This window comes from Canis aureus, chromosome 6 (genome assembly GCF_053574225.1).
Source record: "Canis aureus isolate CA01 chromosome 6, VMU_Caureus_v.1.0, whole genome shotgun sequence".
In the NCBI taxonomy this organism is placed as follows: Eukaryota; Metazoa; Chordata; class Mammalia; order Carnivora; family Canidae; genus Canis; species Canis aureus.
In genome coordinates, this window is record NC_135616.1 from 40,775,684 (window position 1) to 40,798,811 (window position 23,128).

Consider the following 23,128-nt stretch of genomic DNA (forward strand, 5'->3'; position numbering starts at 1 on the left):
ACCCACAACACATCCAGTGGAGGGAGGGGACTGCCACCAGCAGGCTGGGAGGCTCCTCTTGCTGCCCCTGGACCTGATAACCCTCCACTCCTCAGCCGCTCCGTGCTTGTCGAGAGACCTAGTGAGAGACCCAACGGTTCCAGGGGGCTACCGTTGCAGGCCTTCTAGAACATTCCAACTAGGCTCTGCATCTTTTTTTTTTTTTTTTTTTAATGATAGTCACACAGAGAGAGAGAGAGAGAGAGAGGCAGAGACATAGGCAGAGGGAGAAGCAGGCTCCATGCACCAGGAGCCCAACGTGGGACTCGATCCCGGGTCTCCAGGATCGCGCCCTGGGCCAAAGGCAGGCGCCAAACCACTGTGCCACCCAGGGATCCCCTAGGCTCTGCATCTGAATCCCCACTAGTGCAGATCAGAGGGCCGTTCTGGCCGAGGGTTCAAGATGATGCTATATGAGGAGCTCACCAACCCTTCACATGGTTTCCATCCATCTCATGTCTTCACTAGAAAAGTTCTTCATTCATTCTTCACACCGTCCTTGTCTCAAGCCTGCAACTTGGCCCTCAGGCCTGCGGGAGGCGGGGGAGATGGGGGAGGCCCCTTCTTGGCTCTGACCTGCTCCCACCCCTTGCCTCCCCCTCCAGATAGACGCCAGCGAGGACGACATTGACGACGGCTTCAGAAGGCTGTTTGCCCAGCTGGCAGGCGAGGTGGGTGTCCACGCGGGCTCCGTCACATGCTCTGGTCCCTGCAAAGGGACAGACTCGTCCTTGGCGAGATTCCAGAGGGGCAGAAGGGATAGCGAGCAGAGGCGGAGGGTAATCGTGGAGGGAACTCGGGCTCCTGCCCACGTCCTGCCCATGCAGCGGGGCTGCTGGCTCACAGTCAGCCCTGGCCCTGTGTTCCTCCCACCTTAGCGTCCAGCTCTTTTCCTGTGTCTTCCACTCCTGCTGGGATGTGGGGCCTTTTCTTTGATTTCCACAAAAATATCCCGGACGGACAGAAGGGTTTTGAATCTTGACAATGCAAGTGACTTAGGGCCGTGGTGGGTGCTGCCCTGCGCTGTGTGGGCCTCAGGCTGCTGCAGACCGTTCCCAGCCAGCGCCTGCCCGGCACCCTTCTCCATCAGGCTCACGAAGCCGGCTCACCTGGGCCTCCCATCAGAGTGCTCAGCAGGCGCCCCTCCATCCCTGTCTCTCAGGAAAGGGGGCATCACAGAGACTTATTTCCCTGCTGGCCACTGGCTGGGCCATACACGGGTCCCCACCCCCATGCCCTGGAGGCAGGAGGGACTGCGGCCAATCTTGGCCTTCTGCCATGGGGCTCGCCTGCAGTCTGGGGTTTGGGGGCATTAGAAATGACGTCACAGACCCTGCCTGTGCCCACCCAGTGCACCGGCACGGGACAAGCCTCCACACTTCCTGCAGCCCACGGTATAACCACGCTTTGCTTCGTGTCCACAGGACGCAGAGATTTCTGCCTTTGAGCTGCAGACCATCCTGAGAAGAGTGCTGGCCAAGCGTAAGTGCCCTCTTAGCAGGCCCTGGTCCTGCTCCTCCCCGCGCCCTTCCAGCCACCCCTGCACCCACCTAAACACCCGTGCCGGCCACCACTGCCACCACCAGACTGGGCTGAGGATGCTCTGTGTGCCCCGATAAAGGAGGAACAAAGGTTTCCAGGTGGACAGCAAAGGTCTCATCCTCGTTCTCACCCCTGACAGCTGTTGCTCTCAGCCGGGACGTGGGACCCCTTGGGCTCTTTACTCACCTGGAAAGTGGGCAGATCACTACCTAACTTCTGTGAGGGGCACCACGGGGCAGTCACTCTGATATTCTGCTGGTAAGGAGGGCTGAGTCAGCCCTGAACACTGGCCAGAAAGCCCCCACACCCTGAACTCCACTGTATTTAGTGCGGTTGTCGATGGGGTCGACATCTCACTGCATAGTCAGGGTGGAAGGACAAACAGACCATCTTGTACTCACACCACGGGAACAGTTCACAAAGCATCTCCCCAGCATGCGTGGCAGGGAGCCTTGTACAGTGTTCTGCTTGAGCCCACGAGCCAGGCCGGCGACTGCAAGGCCCCAGAGGCAGCTGCCAGGCCTCCTGGAAGAAGGAGCGAGGTGGGAGAGGGGCCTGGGGCAGAGCTGGAGCACCTCCCACAGACCTTCAGGCTCATTCACCCCAAATGTGGGCCAGTCCCGGGGGACACGTTTTCTCACCTCAATTTATCAAGAGCCGCACTGCCCTGGAAGAGATGCTGCCCCTGGGCGGGATTGCTGATGTCAGACCCTTCAGGGCTGAAGGCCGCCCTGTCCTGAGCTGTGGACCGCCTAGAAGCTGGCCTAAGCCACGACACAGAAGCAAATTCTCTAGAAGCACCCGGGCTGGTCGGGTCATCCATCCCAGAGAATGTGGGCGGCGTGCCCAGCACAAGATCCACACAGCTGGTTCCTCCAGGCAGCCTGAGCGAGGACAAGAAGGGGGTATTTGCCCTGGAGGCTGCCAGGCACGAGTGAAGTCACAGAGCTGTTGAGGCGCGTGGCCGTCAAAGCTGCCTTGTTCCCACACAGATGGTGGTTGGGCAGGCGGCGAAGAGCCAGGCTGCGCAGGGATGCAACCTCCCTGGCTGCCACTGACCCCAGGCTCTGACCGGGCCCAAGAAGGAGTCCAAGCCCACAACGGCAGCGTTGAGGCAGGCTAAGCCACAACCTTTGTAAGGATGTGACAAAGGATGGGCCTCTCATGGTCTGTGGGGTACCAGAACCAGCTTGTGACAAGGGTCTCCTGCCACCTGCCACCCCCTGCTGTACCTGAGTCACCTAGTAGAGCACAGGGCTCTGGATAGCTTCTGGTTCTCAGGCCTCTCAGTCCGCGGACACACAGGCTAATGTGCAAATACACGAAGAAGCAGCGGACGCAGCACACCCTCCACTCTGGCCCCTCTGGCAGCCACTAGCCTGCTGTGGCATCGGATGTAGGTCAAGTGGCCCCCGTACCAGAAGGCACAGACACGCCCCATCCTCGTGGGGGCTCCTAGGGATGGCGAGGCTCTGCAGGATGTTTCCCATCACTCTCATTTTGTCTTGTAGGCCAGGACATCAAGTCAGACGGCTTCAGCATCGAGACCTGCAAAATCATGGTGGACATGCTGGACGTATCCTTTCACGCTGCAGAGCACAGACGAGGCGTCTGAGACCCCCACCTGGGGAATTTGTCATACCGCCTCTCCTGTTCAGACACCTCCTGGGGCAACGTGAGAAGCCCCCTGCCTTAGCGAGCAGGAGATGCCTGCCAAGCTGTGCCCAAGCAGCTTGGGTTGGTTTCCCAGGCATGTGGAGAACGTCCCCCAGACTGTCCCATTTCCGACATGCATCTCTTTTCTCTGATTGTGGTTTTTTTCTCAGTTTGCAGCCACGGGGCCCACCTGCTGTGGGCATCTCCTTCCCTTTGTTCAGGCTCCTTCCCCAGGTCACGCGCTCGCCTGTCTTCCTGCCTGGCTTGCAGACAAGTTCTGGGCAGGGATGGTCTGAGCTGCTCAAAGTTTTGTCTCGTGGGTTCACAACACTGTGTAGCTGTCCCACACAAGGCCGTAGAAATACTCCAAAAATCAACAAAGGGCTTCTGCATGTCACCCGACAGCTCATTCCCAGTAGGGTCAGGGGTCCCTGCACCCCAGACCAGCCAACAAGAGTCAGGGCCACCAGGGGCATCGGCCAGCCTTTACATGCAGGTTTGGGCACTGAGTGCAGCACAAAGTCTTCAGCGGGAGCTCCTCGTAAATAACGCAGTGGGTGCCATCGGGTGACAGGGCGCCCACACGGAGACACCACAGGAGCTTCCTTAACGGCAGGCAGTCAGATGGCAGTGGGAAGCTGGGCCTGAAAGAGTTCTATGTTCTCTGGACAAAGATCCAGAAGTACCAGGTGAGCGCCCGGGGGTGGAAGGCAGGGCGAGTGGCTCTGTCAGGGACGTGCGTGTGTGAAGGGGCAGGCACTTGACCCCCGGAGGCAGGATGGGCAGATGTGAACAGCAGAACCGACCCTGTTTGAGGGACATGGTCTGCTCCCTGCCCTTGAGTGCTAGTGGACAGAAACGGGGTCCCCCTCCAGCTGCCCCCAGAGTGTCCTCGAGAGGCTGTGTAGCCTTCTGTCATTTGGGTTTTTGACAGCTCCAGCAGAAAAGTGACACAATGACACGAGCCCACAGCGGCCGGCTAGTTGACCAACAGGCACGGTACAAGCCAGCTCGTGGAGTGAGGTGGACACTCTTAGCTATTTACGGCAGAGACGCAGGTGCTTTTCAAGGCCAGGCTGGGAACAGAGCTAGAAGAGCCTCCTGCCTGCACACACAGCGCGACCTACGGGGTGCCTGCTGGCTTCGGGTCAGGGTTCTCGTAACTGTTCTGCTTGATTCCAGAAAATTTACCGGGAGATCGATGTGGACCGGTCTGGCACCATGAACTCCTACGAGATGCGGAAAGCACTTGAGGAAGCAGGTGAGAACTCCTACCTGGTTTCCCTTCTGTTTTACGTGCAGAACATGTCAGAGTTTACTGCGTACGATAGAGGGCAGGAAGCTGTGTTCAGTGAGGTGGCCGCGGGCTCACCACAAGCATGTCCCTTCCATTCCTCTTTTAAAAGTTAACTGATGAAATAAAACGCAGTCCCAGATGCTCTGCCCACCAGGCCCTCTTGAAGTTTCCTTCCGAGAGCCTGGCGGGCCAAGCAGGCAAAGCCAGTTCTCAGTTCACTGGGCCCCCCTTGGGTAAGCGCCTTGCACACAACACGGGGCTCCCCACTTATTGGGTGGGATGTAATCCTGCCACAGAGACCCCAAATAACCATCTTTGTCTCCCAAACGGTCCAAGCACAAGGGGCAATGCCTCGTGCTGCCAGGCTGGCTCCCCTGGTCACGCTCACCACTGGCCCAGAGGTGGTGCCCCTTCCCGCGGGACTACACTGGCTTGCCACCACGACGTCCTGGCAACAGGTGGATGGCAGGAGGGAAAGACCGGGTCCTTGTTTTTCGGGACACATGTCCCACTAGCAGGGCTTAGTCACAGGCCCTTGGCAGGCTGCAAGGGATGTGGGAAACGTCTCGATTTCAGGCAGCCATGGCCCATTCTAGTTCTGTGGAAAGGGCGGGAATTAGTGCTAGTTTATGATGAATGGTTTCTGCCACATGCATCCAGGAACAATCTAGACTCCAGGGTGATTCAGAGCTAAGAGGCAGGAGAGGAAGCACGAGCAACAGGGCGAAGACTTGAACCACAGGAAGGGATTGAGAACGGGGCTGGGCAGCCTGGCGTCAGCCAGTGGAGACAGGCAGGAAGGCGATGAGTCTGGAGTCGGGAGTGAGGGCAGAGGCACTGGCTTTGCAACGCACGGCAGCCCCCAGGAAAGCACCAAGGAGCAAGAGCAGCTGTGCAATGCGGGCGTCCGTGGCGCGGGCGCGGGTGTGAGCACGGGCACCGTCTGATGCTCATGCCCAGGCTGTGTGCTTGTTTGTACTCCAGGCTTCAAGCTGCCCTGTCAGCTCCACCAGGTCATCGTTGCTCGCTTTGCGGATGACGAGCTCATCATAGACTTCGACAATTTCGTCCGGTGTCTGGTTCGACTGGAAACACTGTTCAGTAAGTGGCTGTTTGGGGAGAGGCCCATTTGGGTGCTGTCAGGGTGAAGGCAGCCTGCCCGTCACCACGGGTGATGTTGCCTGAACTGGGGCGCGTCTGTGCAGTGGACCATGAAGACCCTGCCCCAGCGTGGGCACGGGGGAGCAGAAGTCATAGTGTGGGACGAACAGAGAGGGGGACGGTGCAGTCTCTGTTCCCGCTCGCTCACAGGACGCCCCTTCTTCCTTCACCAGGGATATTTAAGCAGCTGGACCCCGAGGGCTCTGGAACCATAGAGCTGGACCTCATCTCTGTAAGTCTGCAGCTCCCACGCCCGGCCCTGGCTGGGGGCTGCTGACCCCCAGCTGGGGGTCTGTCCTCCCTCCCAGCTCTGCCTGGAGGAGGCAGTAGAAGGGGCTGCAGGAACTGCTGAATTGCGTGCACGGGAGGCGGTGCTTGTGTAACAAAACCCTGATGAAATTCAAGTGGGTTTGGGAAGATCTGTCATTCTTAGAGCAGATCTACTTCAAATACTTTCAAAACAAATCAGTTCGCTTCCTTCCCCTTTAAAAACGCTGCCGAAGGTAAGTAAGCTTGGTGTCTGTAGTCACCGTGCTCCGGTGTCTGGACCCTGGCCATGCCCACCTGTGGGGTGGTCATCAGGCCACTACCTGGAGTCAGGACGCCAGTTCTGGGAAGAGCAAAGTGTGAGATGTTCTCTGGTCGTCTTGATGCCAGAATGTTCTCTCACCCCCGGGCTGGGGGGACTCTCGCACTGCCAGGCAGGAGCGCACATTTCCTCTGCTCTCAGGGGAACCGAGATTGGGGCAGCACAGGCCACTGAGGAGCAAAGTGGCAAGAGGGGCAGGTTTAAGGGACAGGACACTCCTTTCCTTGAACTTTGAACTCTGGAGGAAGGCTGCAACCCAGCAGCCATCCACCTGCTGTGATGGGGTATAAAGGACGTTAGCCAACTGAAAATGCATTTGTGCCGGTTACTAAGTCGCTTTTCTAGCTGTGTGGACCCGGGAAATATACCCACCCTGAGGTCGAGTCCACGGCGGAGGCTCGGGTCTTCGCTGGGATGGGCAGCTTGCCGCCGCGCCAGCAGCCTCATGACACACGGGGCGGGGAGCTGGGCCAAGGCTGGGGGTCCAGGCGCGTCCCAGAGCAGCTCAGTCAGAATCTGACCGGGTTCCCGTTTCACTGCAACAGAGACCAGGGGCGAACGCCACTGGTTTCGGGGTGAGCCGCAGGCAGGACACGCATGTGCCTGGCCTCTGAGGCGGACGTGTGGAGCCGCAGGCCGTGTTGTCTGAGCCCGTGTCACGGTGTCGGCCGGCCTGTGAGCCAGGCTGTGGCCCCCTGGCCGTGGGCTAGAGAAGCCGTGAGTGCGCCGCTTTGCTGGCTCTCAGGCCGCCTTTCAGAAGGCGCCACGGGCACCGGAATAGCTGTGTCGCTCCTGCTCGTGGCTCTGGGCTGACTGGCTCTTCTTCTCCTCGCAGTGGCTCTGCTTTTCCGTCCTCTAAAGTCGTAATTCGTCTGCCTGGAGACCGTCCGCCAAGCACCGGGCCACCAGAGCACATTTTTTCTCTCGACCTTGAAATTATGGGAACAGTTGCTCAAACTAATGATTATAACCGAAAATAAAGATGCCTTCTGAGATAGCAAGAACTTCCAGATTTCAGAGTAGAAGATTCACATATCGTTCTATTAAACACCAGTGAGCCACTTAGTCCTTGGTCAACTCAAAGAGAACCTGAAATCTGTCACTAGTCTACTTTTACACACTTTCCTGTTTATAGCAATATTCAGCCAGGGGAACGATGCTGGCCGGTGTCTCCGCAGCTAAGGACACAAGGTCCCTGCGGGGAATATTTAAAGCAACGTCAGGTTTAAAAATGCAGCCCTGACATTGACCCGCCAGCGGTCCGTGTCCCGGAGGAAAGGGGAAGCAGGATGCGTGGCTGAGGGGCCTGGTCGGGGCGGCACTCGGGCGACCGACCGGTTACCCACGTGTGTCTTAACCCAACCCTGAGCACTCCAGGTCTCAGGAGCATCCCGGGTACTGAAGGGGTTCGGCTCTTGCTCAGCGACCTGCAGCCCACCAAAGTGGTGTCCGAGCCAATGACAGTCAAAGACACACCGTTTGCCACCCGGACACCACACCCTGCCATGCTTATGTGTGGAGCTGGGAGGGACTGTCGTGGAAGCTTGTTCCTTGGCTTCACCCTGGGAAAACGCTGGCCGCATGATGAAAATACCGCCTTGTTGCCTTATCTTCTTCCAAATGTGCTGTTAAATAAAGAGTCGCCCAGGCAGTCTGGCGCGGTGCTGTCCTTCCTGGAGGGCCCGGCGGTGGTTTGTGCGCACACCTGGCCACAGCCTGTGTCCACCTCCGCAAGTCGCTATCTCTGAATTCCCGTCTTGAGGGGAAAAAGGAGCTTAACTCCCCCTCCCTGTGGAAGTACATGATTTCCTAATCCACTTTAGAAGCTCCTAAGTGGCCGTGGAGCAGGCCCCGCTCTAAGGCAAGTCCCTCAGGTGTGGGGACGAGACCCGGGACCGTCAGGACAGGCACCTAGGCCTGGCCTGCTGCTGGTGACCCTGGAGGAGCCCCACAACCCGGGAGAGGAGCAGGATGGGGCGGGACAGGAAGTGCATCCCCCAGAGTTGGCTATGAGCCGAGGGGAGGCAGGAGGAGTGGTGAGAGTCCTCCACTCAGCAGCACAGGCAAGGGGGCCGGGGCTGGGGGCCCTCGTGCCAGGCGCAGGGACGGGATGGGTGACCTCCCCAGCCCCAGAGGCCACAGCAACCCGCATCTGTGCCAGGGGCTCGGCCCCCTTGCGCCTGCTGGGCTGACCCGGCTCACCACCTTACCCGGCACCGGCTGGTTCCGTCCCAGCGGAAATAAGAGCCACACAAGGAATAGCCGCTTTGGGAAAGGACGAAGAGGGCAGAGCGACCGAGTTCCCGGGTTCTCCCAGCAGTGCCACCCTCCCAGCACCACCTTCACAGGGAGACGCTAGCCAGTGCGTCAACACCCTCCACCTCCTGATCCAGAGGGAAGGGGCCGCAGCCCAAGGCCCCCAAGTCCGCGCTGGGTGCACGGGAGTCTGCAGCTGTGCCCACGTGGGGCATTCCAGCACGTCTGAGCGCGGGCACCTGCTTCTCCAACAGGGACTGCAGCTGCCAGGCTGAGCGGCGCCCTGCCCCCTGCCCTCTCCTCCCCCACCCCTCCCTGTCCCTTCACTCCCCGCTCCTCCTCACCTCCCCCCCCTTCCCCTCTTCTTCACCTCCCCGCCCCACCCCCCCAACACACCTCCCAGGGCTCCCTGGGCCCTCCTGTAACTGCTGTTTCCTGTGACCAGCACCTACCTCCCAGTGCCCAGACTTACCGAGAACCAGCATCTTACCAATTTTCTGTGCTTTTGCCAGGGTGACCTCTGCCCTCTGCCTTGTCCTCCATGACCCCCCCTGCCCCCACCATAAGCCCCTCTTCAGCAGGGCCCATCCTCCAGGTGCCCTACTCCCCCTTCTTCAAAAATCTAAAAACTGCACCGTGAAGATGGCTCATGGGCCTCCCTACAGGAACTGGGGACCAGCACACACCCAGGTCAGATCCTGGGTCCCTCACATGGCGGGTGTCATGCGGCCATCAGAAATCATGCTCCTGAGCAACCTCTCACACACGACACAGCCGCTGAAGCTGCACGCTCCTGACCCCTGCGCAGAAGCCGGGAAGCACTAGCAGTGGTCCCACTGGCATTGCCACCCTCACTCTGACCCTTTCCCATGCCTGGAGATGTTTCTACGAGGACCTCTGATACAAGGATGCTCTGATGATAAACAAGTAAAAAACAAAGAGGGATAATAAAAGCAAATGTTCTCAGTTTAGGACGAAGGAAACAAGATGATCGCGTTCTAATTTTCACATCTTCCCTTCCATGCATTTGAGCAATTCTCTACAGTCTCCTGGGACCTGTGTACAGTACCTGGCGTGGGTCCCTTCATGTGCCGAGGTGTACAGAGGTGGTGTTGCTGAACTGTGAGTCCCGAGCAAGGCTGCATGGCCAATTAGTAAGCGCCAGACCTGGTCCAGAGTCCCTGGCATTTCCTATTGCTTAGCAGCTTAAACACGCATCACCTGGTGCCCAGCTGGCTCAGAGGAGTGTGTGATAATTGATCTCAGGGCCATGAGTTTGAGCCCCACATTGGGCAGAGATTACTTAAAATCTTAAAAAAAAAGAAACAAAAACTACCCATCACCACACCAGTCTGTAGTAGGAGTCCCACCCAGCCCCGTGGACTGGCTGGTCCCAGCAGAGGCCCGAGGAGGGGGGATTGGTTCCCAGCTGTTGACAGGGGCTTTCCGCCTTCCCCGGCACATGACCCTTCCCTCCTTGTGGCTGGCCGTGGTGGGCTGAGTCCCTCACACTTTGCACCTCTCCTGCGCCCACCCAGCAGCCCAGGGTTACCTTCCTGTTCCCAGGTCAGCTGATTAGGAAATTTAGTGAAATCTGCAGTTCCTCACAGAAGCACCCAGATCAGTGTCTGACTGGATAACCAGGACTCCTAGTCTGCGCAGCTCCAAACCAAAAGCTCACGGCCTGGGGCTCACACAACACACACCTCTCACCGTTCTGGGGGTTCAGGAACCAGATCAGGGTGCAGCCAATTCAGCATCTGGCCAGGACACTTCCCAGCATGCAGATGGCTGCCTTCTTGCAGTGTCCTCCTGTGGCAGAGGGAAGGACCACGGCCTCCTCCTCCTTCATGGGGTGTGGGGGGGCTCTCTAACCTGGTGATGTCACACAAGACTCCGCAACTGCCAGAGGCCCCAACTCTAAACACCGTCACCTCAGAGCAGGAAGATGGGAGTCATCCTCAGAATTCTGTAAACCACTCGTGTCTTCTGACAGCTAGCTCCCACGGTCACTATTTCTCTATTACTCTGACTAGCACGGGGTTGGTTTGTCTTTCACCTTTCTTGCTGGTATTTAGCTGCTCATAAAAACATATAAGGAAAAATGAGCAATGGTTTTTCTTCTGTAGCTTTCACTTAATAGAAATGAAAATAGTTCCACTAAGCAGAATGGGTTCCAAAGTCTTTCACAAACTTGGTAACATATTAACACAACATAGGGATCCTGTGTATGTATGTTTTCACCCAATGAATGCCTGCAGACATTCCCCCATGCAGATGGGGGAGCTGAAGTGGCACGAGGACAAGACCTGTCTCACAGAGGCTGAGGGCCGGTGAGGGCCTCTGTCCCCATGGTTCTCTATCGAGGGCCAACACAGAACTCATGAACTGCAAAACCAAGTTCTCTGTAAACAAAGAAAACCACCTCTTACATGTCATCACATAGCCGGTAAAGAAATTTTATTATTCTCCCACTGGATAAGCCGTCCTAATGGCGTGTGAACTTTAAACAGGCTTTTAATGACACAAAAAACTAAACCAGTAAAAAGGTTAGAGTCAAAAACTTTAATTTTATTACAATTGTTTTTAAAGTCAGCTACGATTTGACAAATATCATGAGTAAGTCTATATAGCAAGTCTCCAATTTCCAAGATACAAAAGACAATAAATATAGATTCAAATTCATTCTAAAAACAAGATTCTAAATCTAATGAGCTGTGCTACAGCTTGGTTCCAATATCTCAAACATGTAGAATTCTGAAGAACTCCTATCACAAAGGGACTGCTGACAACCAACAGTTCTTCACCCACAATGGGGGTCCCCTGGGGGCCTGCGGGAGGACAGGCAGAGGTGCTGCCTCTGTGGCACTGGTCCTTTCTGGCGGGGGCAAGTGCAGGAGAGGCGACTTCCCAGGAGCCCAGTGAATGGCCCTGTGACTCCAGGGAACCAAAACAGTCACTGTTCATGTTCCTGAGTGCCCCGTGAACACCTATTTCCGAAGAGTATGGTCAGCTCACTTGTAAGCTCAGTTCATCATGCTGAACGTCCCCCGAGGACAGCAAATTCTCCAATCCTTCACATTCTCCCAGAAGACATCCTGCACCGCTTTCAAACTACGCTGTCACTAAAGTCGGTCTTGTGAAATTTTTACCAAAAACAATCACATTACTTCTTGTGATAACAAAGATTAATTCTTCAAAAACAAGTTTCAGGCCAAACTCCTCTGTCTTGGTTTAATTCTTGGGTATAGCTGCAAGAGAATGGAGACATGATTTACATGCTGTAGAGACAGACACACGGATGGGGGTAGGGAATGGGGGCCACAGGAGAAAAACCAAGGAAAGGATTCTTTCTGCCATGGGAGGCATCCAGAGCTGCCCAAGGACACAAAGATTCACATTCAGCAACTCCTTGGCAAAGGTCACAGGGGTTCCCCACCGGGGACAACACAGAGGTGAACCCATGACCCCTAAGCCCTTGCTCCGGGGGCGGAGCATGGCCTGTGACAGCGGCAGGTGGTGGTGGGGATCTGCAGCTTGCCACGTGCACCGGCTTACATCTGGAGGGGGACAACTTCACTCACAACAGCCCTACAAACACTGTTTTGGGACTGGACACTGTCAGCCACAGAATGCCACAGACAAAAAGGCTACTGATTTAAGGGAGGATAAGTGGAGTTTTTGTTGTTGGATTTTTGTGGTTTTATGTTTTCCATAACAAGAGCTGGGGAGGAATACATGTGAAGGTTGGAAGATCTGCAGTCTTAAAGCCAAGGGTGAGTCAAACTAGTAATTCAACTGGCAAACTAAACAAAAGCCTTCCTCCTCCTCCTCCTCCTGCCTAGACAAAAGGGAAAAAAAAGGTTTACTGTAAAAAAGGAGTCAGACTTCCAGCCAGAACTGAAAAACTGGTGGATCAGCATTCTACAAAAAGTGATTTTCCTCACAAAATATAATTAGTAAATACAATTTTCTAGACTCCCATCTGAGCCTCTGATTAAAAATTCAGCATTTATGTGACTTCCATTTTTTGAACCTCTAAGAAAACCAAAAAAAGTTACTTAGAGGCCAATTTTACCCCAAAGAGATTTCCAGAAGGCTGAGTATTTAAATGCCGGATTAACACAAAAATCTTGGGTCCAGCTGGCTGATTTCAGAGCCTTCTGAGAACCTCGTGCCCAAGGCCAAGTGCCTCCACACCCACAAGTGATGCTTCCCGTTTCATGAGTCATGGAACCTCTTTGTTAGAAAATTAAAATGAAAGATTCAAATAAGCAAGTGGTTCTAAGAGGTTTTCCCAGGTAAGAAACTATAAAAGTACAAGTGCTGTTGGTGTTCATCAGGGACATGGTTACAAGCCAGGCTGCATCTCGGGGGCTGGGGCCTCTGTGGAAGCAGCTCCACACTCGAGACCCCTCTGGTCTGGGCACTGGAAAAATTCTCTGAAGGGTTCCATGGCTCACTGTTTTTTAACTTTCATCTATTCTTTATAATTTATACTACGATCACACCAGTTAACACTGTCTAAGCCCCAAAGGTTTTTGGGGGCTCTTGTCTACATGCCTGGTCAAACTCTGCCAGCAGTGCAGACCCTGACATGAGCAGACATGGCTTTGGTACAGAATGCTCTCACACTCCCACGACATGACCCCGTGTGACCTGTACTCTGTGAAGCAGCAGGACCCGACAGTGGGGGCTGACAAACCTGTAAGTGGAACCTCCACTCTGTGTAAATCTAACACCATCCAAACTTTAAGATTCTATGTCATGTGAACAAAGGGCAGTCAGCTGCACATGGCGTTCCTGCAAAGCCCCGGTGCGCACAGAAGTGCCGTCCAGGTTTGATAACTTACGCCCAGCAGGTTTCGTGGGACATATCCCTCCTTGTCGTGCAGGCGGGCCCACCACCACTCAGTCTCATCTTCGTCCTCCCTGCGGATGACGGTCATGCAGTCCCCTTCTCGCATAGGCAGCTCGTCACCATTCTGAGGTTCATAATCCCAGAGTGCGTAAAGGACTCCTTTGTTCATGATGCCCATTTTCTCCTGGACTCCTGAAATCATGACAGGAAAAAACCCACAGGACATGTAAGGCAGACTGTCCATTCTTAAAACCTTTGGTTCCATGAACCAAATGAGAAATGGGCACACGCTGCTGGAATGCTAGGAATACTGAATGAAGCACCCCATGAATAAAGCCCCGGGCAGGAAGGAGGCACAGAGGGGTAGGCAGGGAGCTCGGGAGGCAGAAAGGGATCATACCACACACAGTTGGCCTCCACGATCTTTTCAAAGGCAATTCGGAAACTAGTCTTACTCAGAGCACAAAAACTTCTGCAAGCCCAGGAATAAAAAATGAACTGTTTTTAGTTCTAATCGTCTGGGCTATTAGAAGAGTGAGCACTACGCCTGTCAAATTCTAGCCTGCCTCTGGGCGTGGGGACCGAGGAAGTCTGCATAAATTACTTCCATCCTGACCCAAAGCATAAAGCAGCCGAGACAACAGTCTACTGAACAACCTCTGCCCATTTCCAAATGTGGGAAGGGAGAGGGAGAAAAATCGTAAAATTCGTTAGATGGCAAAAGTATTTCAGATGTGATATAAAAGCCTACATAGAGCCAAGTCTAAAGTAATGAGAATCCAGGTTTTAGAAGATACGGAAACCCACAAACGTCCACTTTCACTGAGTTAGTAACAGACGTGCACATTCAGCCCCACTTTGCACTCCTCTACTCCCCCCTCTCGAGTGCGGGGCAGGCATGAGGTGGTTACAGGGCACTGTGGGTGAGCGGGCAGTGAAGTCAGGTCAGGAGGCCCGAACACTCTAGACGTTATTACCAGTTTCACCTTTACAGGTTTAGAAAAGGCAGGAAAGTATCTGCTTGCTTTTGGCAAATTGTCAGATTTTTTAACTTACTTAACAATGAACTTAGGACTCCTCTACCGATTACAATGACGGACCACTGCCTATCTCACTGCCACTCTGGGCAAAACTGACACAAGACATGGAGTTGCTCTATTCCACCAGGGGCTCTGCCAACATAAGGGGCTCTTCCACTAATGGGGATGTTCACGCTTCTGACTCCCTGTTTAAATGAGACGTGACTGTGACACTCACAAGGGTGATGCCTTGCCAGAACTCTGACTACACCAGGTTGGCGTAGGAGAGGGAAGGGGCAGGAGAGAAACCCTGGACACTGTGGTGTCCTCTCCAAAGTAGTAGTAACATTATTCTCATCAAATCTAAAGGACTGTAAAATATATTAATTAAAAGATATTTGGTCAGAGTTAGAAAATGATACTCTAATTAAAAAATAACTTGAGTCCCATTTCCAAGAAATCATCAAGAATGAGAAAAAATTTTTCCTTACTTTGCTATTTACCAAACTAAGAGTTATAGATTATGTTTTAAAGTTTTTTTTTGAGGGGCACCTGAGTGGCTCAGTGGTTGAGTGTCTACTGTTAGCCCAGGGCATAATCCCAAGGTACTAAGAACGAGTCCTGCATCGGGCTCCCCACAGGGAGCCTGCCTCTCCCTCGGCCTATGTCTTTGCCTCTCTCTCATGAATAAATAAAATCTTTAAAATAAATTTATTTTTGAAGAGCCTGAGCACATGCTAAGTATCATGAATTATTTGGGAAATGTGAGCTGAAGCCACATGGGTTATGAACCCACATCCAGCAGGGGTCAGAGGCGGACATGGCAGGAAAGGAATGGTCAGCTGGGCCACATCCCTGTGACCCACAAGTCTGCTTCCGGATCGACCATTTCTAACTGTGAGGGAATGCAAACCCCGTTGCCCCAAGGCAGAATGGAAGGAAAGACGTGGTGGATGCAGCCACAAAGCGGAACGGACAGTGAGAACAAGCACAACCACACAGATGAGGCACAAGGAGCACAGTGGACAGAATCACCATGACTTCCTTTACAGAAACAGCAAAACCAGGCACAACCAGACAACAGGAGTTACAAGATTCATTCATGGGTGATAAAGATATTTTTTAAAAGCAACAGATGATTAACATGAGGAACAGAACATTCAAGGTTAAGGCTGTGGCTGCCAAGGTTATAGCTCCCCAGGCCCTACCAAGCAAGGAGAAGCCAAGCCACTGTCATTTCAGCATCTACAGCAGAGACACTTTCTTGGTGCCATGATGCGTTCCATAAAGCAAAGCCTCTGATCAGATGTCCCTACATGTTTTTAAAAATCAGATTTCATAATTAAGTAAAGCTCAAGATGACCAATACACTTCAAATAACAAAGTGTATATTAATATCTTGATTATAAAGTATTTACCAAAATTATTCTCCGATCCAGAGTTCAGAACAGAAACAAAGTCACCTTGAGTGTCCACAGTAGACAGTCAAGAGCTGGGAAGCCGCCTCGCCTGCCCCTGCCTGCTGCTGGGCACCTCCCCACCCCCCCAAGCCTGAGAGCAGCCTGGGAACCAACAGACGCAGTCATGCGAAGAGCCTCATGGCCTCTCCACCAACAGGCAGAGCAGCTTCCCAAAGCACTGAGCGGCATGGAGTCTTGGCACCTGCTCACCGCCTCTCAATTCTGCTCAAGCCCAGGTAAGAGTTAACCTCAACTTGTAAGAGTCAGAGGCATAGGCAGCTCAAGCCATCCCTGGCAGGGCTGCTCCCAGGCACACGCACAAAAGCTGCATTCATCTCTGCCGTCAAGGCTGTCCTGTTTTCACTGCCTAGGGCTCTGCACAATGCAAAAATGTTTTTCCACATAATGAATATACTTAGCAAACAGTACCCTAGACAGAGGACAAATGAGTGCAGTCGTCAGCATGTTCAACTGTGGTGGTTACAAACCGTAAAGGAACTGTGAGCACTGGGTGTAGCCCTCCTCCATCTCCTCACACTTGTCTGCGGCAGTCTGCATGTCACTGTAGGTCGTGGCAAACACAGCGGCTCCGGACTCGACCAGGAACTTACACACTTGCACATTGTTGCATGAGGCCGCACAGTGCAGCGGGGTCCTGTGGGCAACACACAGTGGAGCTAAATGGCCACCCTGGACATGCAACCCTGGTGGGCTGGGCTGTCTCTACAGAATGTCCTCAAGTCTACCATCTGGGCCTCCTTCTGGGCCTCTTACATGGTGTTTAAGAGTCATTAAACACAGATACTACAGCCCATGAGAGAATGACAGGAGGGACAGTGGAGCACAGCTACACTGGGCAGATGCGGGGCAGTGCAAGAGGAATCACAGAAATAAAAGCAAGGACTTGAGATGTGTGTGATCGTCTAAAACAGGGTGAGGCATTCTGGAACACCTGCTCCATGTCTTTGGGCAGCACGGAGGGCACAGCCATCTTTACGTCCCGGGTCTTCCCTCCAAAGAGATGCCTGTACATATTCCCTTTCCACTCCCACTTCTGCAGGAATTGGGCTGCAGAGAGAAACTACCTTTACCTAATAGCTTGTAAAATCCAAATGGATTTTGAATTGAGAGAAAGCTTTGTCAATCCAATGCAGACTGTAAAATACATACACTTAGGTCTGCAAGGCCCCTGGCTGGCAAGAGCTCACTGATGTCATGACGGAGAATCCCTCTAGCACCTCAAATGCTCTAAAGGACCCAAGACCCATAAAGGGGGAAGAAGAGCCAGCACCACCACCCAACTCAGAGACAAGTGTAGAGTGCTATCCAGGCCCGGATGACACAGATGTAGGTGTTTACCCTTCTCTTCCCCCCGTCTCTTCATCTCATTCCTCTCAGGTGTAGTCTCCAGAAACATATCCCCATCTCACATCCCAGACACTATGGTCTGAGTTTGAGGAATATTACTGCAGATTTTTTAACTGCATGGCTTTAATAGTTAAAGGTTATATGTAATCTAAACTGCTAATAATAGGCAAAGACCTCATGACACGTTAAGACTTTGTTTTCGGAGCACCTGGCAGGATCAAGCATGCAACTCTTAATCTCGGGGTCATGAGTTCAAGCCCCACCCTGGATGTAGAGATGGATGGATGGATGGATGGATGGATGGATGGAAGGAAGGAAGGAAGGAAGGAAGGAAGGAAGGAAGGAAGGAAGGAAGGGAAAGAAAGAAAAGAAAGAAAAGAAAGAAAAGAAAGAAAGAAAAGAAAGAAAAGAAAGAAAAGAAAGAAAAGAAAGAAAAGAAAAGAAAAGAAAAGAAAAGAAAAGAAAAGAAAAGAAAGAAAAGAAAAGAAAAGAAAAGAAAGAAAGAAAGAAAGAAAGAAAGAAAGAAAGAAAAGAAAGAAAGAAAGAAAAGAAAGAAAGGAAAGAAAGAAAGGAAAGAAAGGAAAAAGAAAGGAAAGAAAGGAAAGAAAGGAAAGAAAGGAAAGAAAGGAAAGAAAGAAAGAAAGAAAATAATTTATTTCACCCACGTTGTTAAAGTTAAGCCAAAGTATTTGGCTAAAAAAAAAAGTATGTAAACTTGAATAAATTAGCAAAAAGTATGTTTTCTAGATTCTTTCAAAGAAACAGCATATTATAATTTATATGTTCTTTTCCAAAAAAAATTACATTCTATTATAGTTATTGAGGGTGGACAGCACTTTATAAGGATCTCTTCTTTCTATCCTATGAAGAATAATCATTTATAATAGTATCTCTTGTGTTTTATGCACATAACCATTCTACAAAATGCTCCATGAAAAATGGATTCCATGGTCAAAGAGACTTGGGAAAGGCTACAAACTCTTCCCTCTTACAAATAAACAGTGGATATCTATGTACTAAGGACAGATGCTGCAGGGCTCGGGGGACCAGGCTCAAAGCAGCATCTCTCAAACTCATGGAGGTCCCTAGATCTGTGCCACTTTGTGACGTTTCTTATCATCTGACAATACTTTTATAAGAATTCCACGTGCATCCAAAATGGGAGTGAGAAGAGTGTCCCGTGAAGACACATGTGGACGCTTTTATGGCCTGGCAGTGCCAGGGACACCCAAGTGACACTGTGGGGCAGCAGATGACAGGGCCTTACCATCCATCACTGTCTGCAGCATTGACATTGACACCAAATTGCACGAGGAACTTAACGATCTCTGTGTGGCCTGCACACACGGCGTTGTGAAGAGCGGTGATGCCCTCGTCATTGGGCAGGCTCGGGTCATCAACCTGTAACATGGAGACAAAGGCTGACATCACCCACGCTCCCCATCACTGTTCGGGTCACTTATCACCTGGCTCTTCAGGATCAAGAGAACTGAAATAGGCTCCTGTGGTTTGTTTAGGGGTTTTCTTAGGTCATAATTAAAACCTCGAGGAGCCGACTATACCAACTTCAAGTCTAGACATAAGAGTGCCGGAATAGCCAAAATAGCTGCTCACTATAAAGAGGTCTGAAAATGAAGAGGTGCCAGGAACCATACCCTCAGAGTCATTTTTGCTTCTTTACCCTCCAGCTCCCCACCACAAATTAGTGTCTGAGAAGATGCATTTGCCATGGAAAGGAAAAAAGGTCAACTAAAAAACATCTTAAACAGGAGGCTTCTGCAAACAAGGACCACATGTGCAACCAAATAGTACAAGTCTGCATCCACCCAGGAGCAACTGTATGGAGGGGGAGGATCTCCCAGAAAGAATACTCTGGAGGCGCACCCCCAAACCTCAGCCACCCCTCAGCACAGCACAGACTATCCCTCTGCATCTCTCCGCACCGTCTCACCCCCGACCCCCCAGACGAGCCTTCTAAGTGGAGGTCAGAAACAAAATACAAGGTTGTTTAAGAAATCTATGAATCAAATCATACCTCATAAATAATCCTCTGTACAAGATCAAATTCTCCCTCCAAAGATGAATCTAGAAGCAAAGCAAGGGGGTTGAACTTGACCCTCATCCCATGGGCAATCCTTTCTGAACCAGTTTTACGCAAGTTTGTCCTTTTGCCCTGCAGAGGAAGAAAGGGATGAATTAAGGAGACTAAGGGAAGGACGAGCTCAACTAAAGAAGTAAAATGAAATTTAAAGATACAATTCAGAGCATTTTATCAACATGTAACGTTATCTAGAAATGTGTACAGATCACAAGAGGCAGTGTCATGAATACACCCGTGTAACAAAGTGGGAGACTTTTCCCCAAGCTGCTGAGGTCACGTGCAGGTGACACGGCATAGCTGGGGCTGGGCTAAGGCTGTGGCAGGCGATGCCAGCAGGCGGGTTTTCTGTGGAGTGTCCTCCAATCAGCCAAGATTGGTCATTAAGTTCCCTATCTTATTTAGGATGGCAAACCCCACACAATTAAACCAGAATTACTATGGCTACCGTTTAATGAATGATTATCCATGGACTTCCCACAAAAACCCTATGACCCCATTTTACGGATAAGGAAGTAAAGGTATAGAGCCAGTCCCATCAGAGCTGGGATTTAAATCCAAGTCATCTAGCTTCTTCAAACCCCTTCCTTTCAGTCAGTTTATAACATAATGGCTCCTTGGGGGAGGGGGGGAAGCATATAATTAAGGGAGTAAGTATTATCAGCCTGTCCCAGGTAGACTAACAAGAAATCCTTCCAGTGTTAAAATGCTATCCCTGTTTCATATTCAGAATGTGACTATACTCCAAGATACACAAATTAATCAAGCCTTAGACTGTTAACAAACCAGGCTTAAAACAATATGGCAAAATTATTAAGACAGATCTAACACCCCATCAAATAAGTTTCTTAAACGCATCCAACAAAGTGGGAACGTTTCCTCAGGTGTGCTGTGCTACTCAGACTGGTTTTTATTTTATTTCGGTTGTGGAAAACCACTGAGGTCTAGAAAACATCAAGTGGCCATCACTCCATTTCACAAACATGCAATGGCTAAACTATTGTTTCTTGGAAAAAGAAGTAAAAAAAAAAAAAAAGGATAAACGTTACATAGGGGTGACGTGGAGCCACAAGCAGGACAGCCAGGGCCCCACACACACTTGTACTTCTGTCCCACTCAAAGCCAGGCAAGAAGAAAACTGCTCTCCTAGGATGATGGTAACAGACTGTGACACTGGGACACTCGGGTCTCCTCTGTCTCTGAGAGCGTGAATCATCTTGACTTGACAACTAAAGCAGGGGGGCACAAGCAGGTGTGAAATCGTCTCTTTCCTGAGTTTTAGTGCCAACTGCAGAGAACTCTGCACTCTGGACAGGCACAGCGCTGTTTCAAGTGGTAACCTCTAGGTCAATCTTGTCCCCTAGAATCCAATGTGTGTCGTATAAACCTTTTAAGCAAATGTCTAAGCAACCAGACAGCAACTTGGGATGATCATTATGTCTGAATCCACCACATCTCAAAGATTCAATAAGGGATCAAACATAAAGCACTTTAAAAAAAATCCTTATAATATGCTCTTTCACACTTTGGAATGGGTCTTTAAAATTCATAGTTTGGCATCCTACTGAAATTCATAGTTTGGCATCCTACACCTGAAAAGGTCAACTTTACTTAAGGACACCTGGGGGGTTTTGATCCTCTCTCAGGACCTCAAAGGGACACAAGAGACTTGCAAACAAGGCCTAACAAGGTGCCCAGTCAAAACACATACCCACACATTCCTCCCATCCTGGGAGGATGCCTGCTGGTGTTCAAGGGCACCACAAGGTCCCTGCACAGACTTGCCAACTTCACGGGAGGAGAGGAACAGGCTTCGGTAGGTGCCCTGTTACCTCATCCTGCCCCCATCTGTCCTGAATGCTTCCAAGTTTACCAGCATTGGAAGCCTGAAGATGGATCACCCCCGAACCGTTCATTAAAGATACACATCACTGCAGGGAAAAGAGGAGTGTGAGTGACCCCACCTGAGGTTGAGTGAGTGATTTTCTGAGCCAGGGCTCTACTTTCACAGCCTCGTGGGCCTCCCTAGCAGGAACCACCACAGCTAGAGAAGAAACAGCACGTGGTTTGTATCACAGAGAACCCAACTCTGCTTCTTTGCAGAGAAAAGGGTTCTTCCTAAAAAATAAAGATGATGTTTATCTTGAATACACCAAATTTCTTAATACTTATGAGATCCACTGTATGCTAAGAGGGCTATAAAATAAAATGCAGGGCAACCCGGGTGGCTCAGTGGTTTAGCGCCGCCTTCAGCCCAGGGCCTGATCCTGGAGACCCAGGATCAAGTCCCACGTCGGGCTCCCTGCATGGAGCCTGCTTCTCCCTCTGCCTGTGTCTCTGTCTCTCTCTCTCTGTCTCTCATAAATAAATAAATAAAATCTTTAGAAAAAATAAAAGAATAAAAGAGAATAAATGTAAAACAAAATAAAATGCCAAGTGCAGACATGTTTGCAACCACAGGCAATTCACACACAAACCATCTTTTGCAAATGGCCCTGAGCACTTGTGTCTTGACAGTCAACTGCCTGCCTGGAAGTCTGTGCTGGGGGGGTGGACAGGGGGGTAGCAGAAGGAACCACAAGACACCACATTACTTACAGGAGGCAGTGAGACCTGCCCTGTGATTTCGGGGGGACGCATGCTCCCAGAGTCTTCTCCTGGACCTTCTGGCTCCCCAGATGGGTATGGTGGGGGCGGATATGGGGGATACTCCTCCAGGTACACTTCAAGCAGATGGGGAGCCTCTGCATTTGGTTCCTCCACACTGTTCTGGAAATTTGGGCTGTTGTCTGGGACTCCTTCCGGCACATAATCAAGGCCTGGAGAAGGAGCTGGCATGTCCGTGTTCTCTGAACTGGCACTCTCCACTTCCTCTGGGGATACTGGCTCAGGAACCAGAGAGACTGCCTCCTTCTCTGGCTCCACATGTAAATATGGATTCTGGATCTCTACTGGGCTTTCAGAGTCAGCCGCCACTGAGGTCGGCTTGGAGGGATATGAAGGGACAGAGATGGTCTCCATGGCAGCTATGGTGGTCCTCTGGTACAAAAGTTTCTGGATATTTGGCCCATTCGGACCCTCTGGCTCTGTAATAGAGCTACGCTTCTTTAGTGGCCGTGGTGCATTGGACAGTTTCTTCCGCAGGGCTTCCAGGTCAGCATCGCTCTGGTTCCGGTAGGGATTGGACAAGAAGGGCAGCAGTTTGGTCGGGCTGAGGGGCCGAGGAATTCTTTCATTCTCGTGGCCCTCCTGAACTGAAGACGCAGGCTCCATGTCAGGCTCAGGACTGCCCAGCTGGCCCTGGGGACCAGAATAAACGTTCTCCGGGTGTTGCTGCTGGTTCTGGGCAGCAGCAATCACAGGCTTGCCATAAACTAATTGGAAAACAGAAACAAAGCCCTGATTAGTATTAAATCAAACGGGCAAGTAACAAACACAGCCAACAATAATTAAAGCCTCCTTTAATTTCAGTTACTACAGAGTACCTTTCAACACGACGAATTTTTAAAAACAACAAAGGACAGGGATGCCTGGGTGGCTCAGCGGTTAAGCGCCTGCCTTTAGCTCAGGGCGTGATCCTGGAGACCCGGAATCGAGTCCTACATCGGGCTCCCTGTATGGCGCCTACTTCACTTCTCCCTCTGCCTGTGACTCTGCCTCTCTCTCTCTCTCTCTCATGAATAAATTAGTAAAATATTTTAAATACATACATACAAACAACAAAAGACAAAGCAAGGCTTCCATCTCCACACAGTAAACTTGTCAGAATGAAAACCCTCACT

At 51.6% G+C, this 23,128-nt stretch overlaps 2 protein-coding genes across 7 annotated transcripts in view; one reads left to right on the plus strand and one right to left on the minus strand.

Annotated features, from left to right (window-relative positions):
* CAPN2 (calpain 2) overlaps positions 1–7,935 on the plus strand; it is a 38,090-nt gene extending 30,155 nt beyond the window's left edge. The window contains exons 14-21 of the mRNA XM_077901248.1: positions 645–710; positions 1,464–1,521; positions 3,093–3,157; positions 3,858–3,926; positions 4,420–4,498; positions 5,519–5,635; positions 5,869–5,927; positions 7,120–7,935. Coding sequence (XP_077757374.1) covers positions 645–710; positions 1,464–1,521; positions 3,093–3,157; positions 3,858–3,926; positions 4,420–4,498; positions 5,519–5,635; positions 5,869–5,927; positions 7,120–7,143 — 537 coding nt within the window. The 3' untranslated portion in view covers positions 7,144–7,935. The remainder of the gene's footprint in view (positions 1–644; positions 711–1,463; positions 1,522–3,092; positions 3,158–3,857; positions 3,927–4,419; positions 4,499–5,518; positions 5,636–5,868; positions 5,928–7,119) is intronic.
* Positions 7,936–11,090: 3,155 nt separating this feature from the next.
* TP53BP2 (tumor protein p53 binding protein 2) overlaps positions 11,091–23,128 on the minus strand; it is a 56,042-nt gene continuing 44,004 nt past the window's right edge. For all 6 annotated transcript variants that reach the window (XM_077901242.1, XM_077901241.1, XM_077901246.1 and 3 more), the window contains 6 exons: positions 21,945–22,720; positions 19,284–19,421; positions 18,516–18,649; positions 16,369–16,535; positions 13,394–13,593; positions 11,091–11,791 (listed from right to left, as the gene is read on the minus strand). In XM_077901242.1, coding sequence (XP_077757368.1) covers positions 11,750–11,791; positions 13,394–13,593; positions 16,369–16,535; positions 18,516–18,649; positions 19,284–19,421; positions 21,945–22,720 — 1,457 coding nt within the window. In that variant the 3' untranslated portion in view covers positions 11,091–11,749. The remainder of the gene's footprint in view (positions 11,792–13,393; positions 13,594–16,368; positions 16,536–18,515; positions 18,650–19,283; positions 19,422–21,944; positions 22,721–23,128) is intronic.